Genomic DNA, 6,357 nt, shown 5'->3' with positions numbered 1-6,357 from the left:
CGTAGGTGTTATCATTATTGATTCAGTAATATTTGTGTAACTATATTCGTTTTTGTAATGTGATCTTTGTTTTTGGTTTAACAACTAATCCTTTTATCATAAGAAATTCTGCAAGGTTTATTCTTTATAGAGCAACTATGGTCTGATTCACGATTTTACATTTCCTTTCAAAAATGGCTTCTATTTCCAAAAACCTGCAGCAATCAGACAAGCTAAAGTGTTTTTAGAAATATGGAATTTTCCGTGGATACTTGCGTACGCACACTTTACGATCAAATCTGTGCTTACGCACGCTTTATAAATCAGGCCCAAGGTCATTATCATATTTCTTCCCGCTTGGACTCTAAGTTAACTCCTGCCAAAATTGCATTGTGACCGAATCTTTCCGGCTGACGTCAGAGGTATTCAGGCCAATCACAACGTAAACATTAAAGCTTTTGAGGAAGGCAGGATATCTGGAGTTACAAAAATTTACGGGATGTGGAAAATAATGTGTTTTTAACCATAAACCATGCGAAAACACAGTATTATACCAAATACACAAAATAATGTTGTTTTTAGTAATGAAATAAGTGCCCTTTAAATGATTCTTATATTAGAAAATAAAATAAATAGAACCCAACAAGCAATAACTGTCATTTCATCGTCTGGGTTAATTATAGACCCAATATAAACTGAGCCCCTAAGGTGACATTGGAGTAAAAAAAAATCTAAAGTTTAGTTTCATGTGCTCATGCGAAACCTTCATGTGCAGAATTTTTTTAAAGTTTCTTTTTGCATGCTCATGTAAAATTTAAACTTTGACATGCGCATGCGAAACTTTCACGCCCTCACCGAAAGTTTCACGTGCGCACACAAAACTAAACTTTATTTTTGCTTCGTGTCCCCTTAGGGGCTCCATAGGCTTCTAACCTAAACTTGAATTTGTTTACATGTTTTTTCTAAAATAGCTTGTTAGATGTTCCATCATGTAAACAAAGTCAACACAAGGTGTTTGAATTAATTCATTTTTATTTATTTAATATCTTCTATTAGAGGCCCTATTGACTTCCAAATTTTTTTTTTACCTACTATGGAAGTCAGTGGGGCCTCTGATCAGCTTGGTTACAAACATTCCTCAAAATATCTTCCTTCGTGTTCACTAGAACAAAAAAATGTATACAGGTTTGTAACAAAATGAGAGTGAGTAAATGATGGCAGAAATGTACTTTTTGGGTTACCTATCCCTTTAAATTTCCCTTTTTAGCTTAGCCGTCCATCCACAGCCCAGATATCTATCAGGCATCTTTTCAACACCAAATTGCTTGCTGGAAATTCTCTTATGCAACAAGGCATCTCAAGCAGATCCTATTTTAAGGCCATTTCAGAAATTTTTACTGAAAAGCAAAGCATACGCTTTGAATTGTAACTATTCGACACAGATCTTCTGCATTCCAAGACAATATTTTCCACATGAAACAGAGGACAAAAACAATCTTTAAAGTTGAAATTTAATATTTACTGATGTACAAAACAAGTTCATGTTTTCTGAAAAATAATGGTAACAGCTGATTCATTATGCTTATCTCTATATGTACAGGGTATGTGAGTAGTTTATATACTGTACATACCGTTTTACCCTGTATTCTGTACAAGCAAATGATCTATAAAAACCATTAAAGGATATGGGAGCAGACTTATTGCTTAACTACACTGAATGTGTGGCATATCAGCAAACAATTTACACATCATGGGCTTGATTCAAAATGCACAAGCAGCAAACATAGACAAAACATGACATATCTAAATAACAATATTAGCTTAAATTATTCCTGTTGTCCCGGCTTTATGTGGATCTGCATTCTGAGAAATGTTCATAAAACAGCTGAATAAGTCCAGATAAATGAAGGTTACAGTTGGCTGCTGCGATAACTCGCAGAAACCTCAAGCAGGCATTTCTGAAAGAGCGGCTGTGAAATAGCTGTGTCAGGAAGTCGAGTGCAATGGTTATGGTTTTGGTCCACTTGTCTTGATCCATTTAAATCAAACCCTTACCCCCTATTCCTGCGGTGCACAAAGACGAAATTTAAGTTTAGCTTTGCTAATGCTGTGTATGGGGTACTTGTGCTGTTCTTGACTGTACTGCATAGCATCATTCAACCACAGTTTTGATGCAAACAGTTTATAAAAAAACATTCTCAGGTTTTAGCATGTAAGGCTGTTAGATATTGTTAAAGCATTGTTAAAGGCATTTTAAAAACAAAAAAAGGGTAAAGAGGCTTCCTACTCGTGCTTGTCCGTATGCATACATATTATCCATAATGTGAAAATAAATTCAGTAATAGCCACTGTAGAAATAAAGCTAGTGCTCGGTAAAATAATCATATTTGGCAAGCATTAATCCTAAAGATATAACATTATTGCACATTGACAGCTCAAAAATAAAAAGCTTTACATTTCTAAAATAAAAACAAATTAGATACACAGAATATCTATCATTGTAATGAATTACATTATGATTTTACTGGATGAGATCTGCACAGTAACCACAAAGTGTCCCTGCATGTAACAACAATGATATTTATACAAAGGCTGGTTTATGCAGACTTAGCAGATCTAACACAATCTAAAACCTCACCACTCAATCTACACTCAATTTTTCTGATTTGCATTGATGTGGTCGTGTGCAATGTGTGTGTGAGCACAGCATGCAAAAGTATCAAGCTACGGCTTCTTTAAATGGATAGTGTACATAAAAAAATAATTAGCTGTTTATTAACTCAACCTCAGGCCATCCGATATGTTGGTGACTTTGGTGACATGATGTTTGGCAGAGCCTCTGAATTAACGCTAATAATGTGTTAAATAATGTCAATTTCTTGCAAAAAAAAAAGAGTATCAATTGGCTTCACAAGACGTCAATGAGCTACCAGGATTTATCTGCTTTTTGAACTCTTAAAGGGACAGTTCACCCTAAAATCCTGTCATAATTTTCTCATTCTCATGCTGTTCTAAACCTATATGTATGAATTTCTTTTTCTGATGAACACAAACACCACTGACTTCCATAGTAGGAAAAACAAATACGATTGAATTTAATGGGTTCCTTCAAATGTGTGCTTACCATCATTTATCAAAAATCTTCATCATTTATCAAAATATCTTCTTCATCATTTATCACAATACTTGTTTTTGTTTTCCTAATATGGAAGTCAATGGTTACAATCCGCTGTGTGCTTACCATCATTTATCAAAATGTCTTCTTTTGTGTTCATCAGAAAAAGAAATTCATACAGGTTTAGAAAGAGGGGCAACCTTTCGATCTCTCTGATGAAGCCAATACGGAAGTGATTTAAACTGCAATTCATCGACTGGCTGCTAGATGCATGCTCCAAAAGAAGTATTTGATTCATAACATCAATCTTTGAATCAGGTGTTTGGGCAACCATGCCCTGAAGATTTAAAGTCTGGGTAGGTCTTAGTAAAAAAAAAGGAAGTAGGAATTAGGAAAGTATGTGAGAAATGAGATCTTGAAATTACCTTGCTTGCTTCTTTCCGCCATTTCACATCAGTGCAAGAAAAAAAAAAATGCATCGCTTCTTCTGTACGGAAAACGACCAATTTTTATTACATTCTGTATTTCACTGTAAGTCTCTGGCCGTTTCCCAATCCGAAGACTGCAGCCTCCGGAGGTCGCATTTTTACGCTGCATACGTCATCAAGACTGTCTTATTTCAAAATATAAACAATTATAAAGATTATTCTTATTCTTAGTTAATCGTAAATTGTTGTAATATGTGTATGGCTTGCGAATGTTATGCTCAATTAACTTAAATAAACCAGGCTTGATGATGAATGCTGCAACCTTTGGATTGAGAAACAGCCTCTGTGTATCGTAGCAACGAGCGAGCACAAGACTGTGCTGTTATAAAACCAGTCGGAAAATAGATCTTGTGTATTGTTTGTATATTTCGTGTGTGTATGTCTCTGTGTGATAGCATTATTATTTGACGCAAATAATTCTAGCCGGCTCAGCCAAACTTTATCAGCTGGCGGCTCAATTTGGCTTAGAAAATTATTGGCTGGCGGCGCTGAACTTCTAAATGGTGCAAATGGCGGCGGCTTCGGCGTCTACCCACGTCCCCCTTTTTTTTTTACCCATATTCGGATATCCGCGAGTGATGCGCTGCCAAGATGGCGACGGCAGGCACCACCTACTTTAAGCTTCAAAAACGATCTTCAGAAACCAGTGAGTGACGTCATGGACACTACATCCATCTTTTTTTACAGTCTATGGTTTAGAACAACATGATGACAGATTTTACATTTTTGGGTGAACTATCCCTTCAAAGTGCCTGTAACCGTTTACTTACATTATATGGATCACAGAGCACTGCGGTTTCTGCAAAATATCTTCTTTATTGTTCTACTGAAGAAAAATGTCATTAACATATCAAACGGCCCGAGGGTGAGTAAATAAACAGCAAATTTTGTTTTTGGGTGAACTATCCCTTTAATCCAGGATCAACAAAACTGGCCTAAAAAAATATAGTTAGAATTCCCTAAGGCCACATAATTAAATCCGGTGGAGTAGCAAACACATAAAAAAACCCTGTGCGATCATTTTATAGGCTGAATTTATCTTAGCATTTTTATTTATTTAGATGTGCATCGTTTGTGCTCATGCAAATGACTGCATTGGGGTGCATGCGTATCATAAAACATTAAAAAGGGCTCTCCACAGCAGATATTTTCAGATGCTTTGATATATTTGAAATAGCCAGGCACGCTGGTCCTGAATCTGATGCAGATCTGAGCATGCTTAACATGTCTACATGTAGCTTGGGCTATCATTACTCATAATTACAGGCAACACCGACCAAACCATGTGCTCAACAAATGCATTTCAGAATGGTAAAGGGTTTGTGTATCGCTACTGTATGTATTATCCGAATGATAATTACAATGTGCTTCAAAACTGTCCTGATTTAAAACCGGTGTGACACAAAAAATCTCTCTTCATTTTCACATCATCTTTTCGATCTCATGCTCTCATACTTGTTCGTTCCATGACTTCTGTGTTGCCCACCCATTGGTTTTCTCTCCCCACCCCCCATGTTTCCTTGCAGTCTGGGTTATTAAGGGCTATATTTAGAGCAAAATTGTAGTTTCGCTCGCAGAGACAATTTTATTTGGATTTAAAGTGTCGGCACCAGATGGGTGCGTTGGCTAGGTGCAGCTGAGTCACTCTCGCGCACACTCTGCCATCCTTACGCACACTCTCCATCACTTACGCAAAGACAAAACACACTTGTGCACTGACACAGAAATGCGCTACGAAGCCACAAATCAGCATTGACAAAAGTTTGTGATTAAAATACATTAAATCATTCCACAAGCACTAAATGTTCACAGGGCCGTCTCTAAAATTCAAGGGGTTGGATACATTTTTTAAAGGTGGCCAAGTGAGAAGGATACACCATAAAATCTTTGTTGACATCCCTGATGTTGTGATATTCTCAAACATAAACTTTACACTTTCCTGACATAAATCCTACTAACATGAAAAGAAACATACTGCAGTGTGTATCTATGACAGTCCACAAACACACAGGGCGTGTTTTATTGAGGGCAGGACCAACAATTTTCGGTTTGATAAGTAAAGAACAGACGGTGTGCTTTACTGTTTAATGGCTCCCTCCAAAATCTTCTCACCCTGACTTGACAATCTGGTTTATGGTATAAATGGAGTGTGCATTACCAACCGCAACCTGCTGTCATTTCGCTTGACCCTCTGAGTGTGACGGGCTTTCCTTACTCAAAGGATCCTCGATCTGGGTCTGACAATGGTCACTGACTGGCTCCGAGGCGTCCTGAAGTGGGTGGGTACAGTCATAGGGGAGCTTAGGTAGATGCTCATCTTGGGGCGTGGTCTCGGCGTAGGGTAGCTCTGATTGGTTATCTGTATGTGAGGGGCTGTTCTGACTGGACAGCTCTGTGCACTCTGTCTCATTCACCAGGCTGGCTTCAGACTGCTGCTCTACTTGGTCCTCTAGGTCGGGGAGGTTGGGTTCCCGTGGCAACGAAAGGCTCTTGTGACGACTCCAGAGCTTGTGAAGCTCGGTCACTTCTGAAACGCTGCTGCTGTTGCCGCTGTCACGGAAACTGGCCAGCGGGGGGCGGACTTTCACTCCAGTCACCGTTACAGAGCCCTCGATAGCCTTACGCAACTACAGATAGGCACAATCATAAAATCTGGGTTTACTACCTTGAGTAAACATTAAAAACTCTTTTAGATGCATTAAGACACCATCTGCGTGACATGATAAATGGTAAGTGGTTACAGAGAAATTATGTGGCAATAAATCGCTTTCAAGC

At 38.1% G+C, this 6,357-nt stretch overlaps 1 protein-coding gene across 4 annotated transcripts in view; it reads right to left on the bottom strand.

Moving 5' to 3' along the window:
• Positions 1-1,095: 1,095 nt before the first annotated feature.
• Positions 1,096-6,357, bottom strand: part of clcn2a (chloride channel, voltage-sensitive 2a) — a 67,266-nt gene continuing 62,004 nt past the window's right edge. For all 4 annotated transcript variants that reach the window (XM_065276035.2, XM_065276034.2, XM_065276036.2 and 1 more), the window contains one exon: positions 1,096-6,209. In XM_065276035.2, coding sequence (XP_065132107.1) covers positions 5,757-6,209 — 453 coding nt within the window. In that variant the 3' untranslated portion in view covers positions 1,096-5,756. The remainder of the gene's footprint in view (positions 6,210-6,357) is intronic.

Source organism: Paramisgurnus dabryanus, chromosome 6, assembly GCF_030506205.2.
Source record: "Paramisgurnus dabryanus chromosome 6, PD_genome_1.1, whole genome shotgun sequence".
In the NCBI taxonomy this organism is placed as follows: domain Eukaryota; kingdom Metazoa; phylum Chordata; class Actinopteri; order Cypriniformes; family Cobitidae; genus Paramisgurnus; species Paramisgurnus dabryanus.
This window is presented reverse-complemented; position numbering and strand designations above follow the sequence as displayed.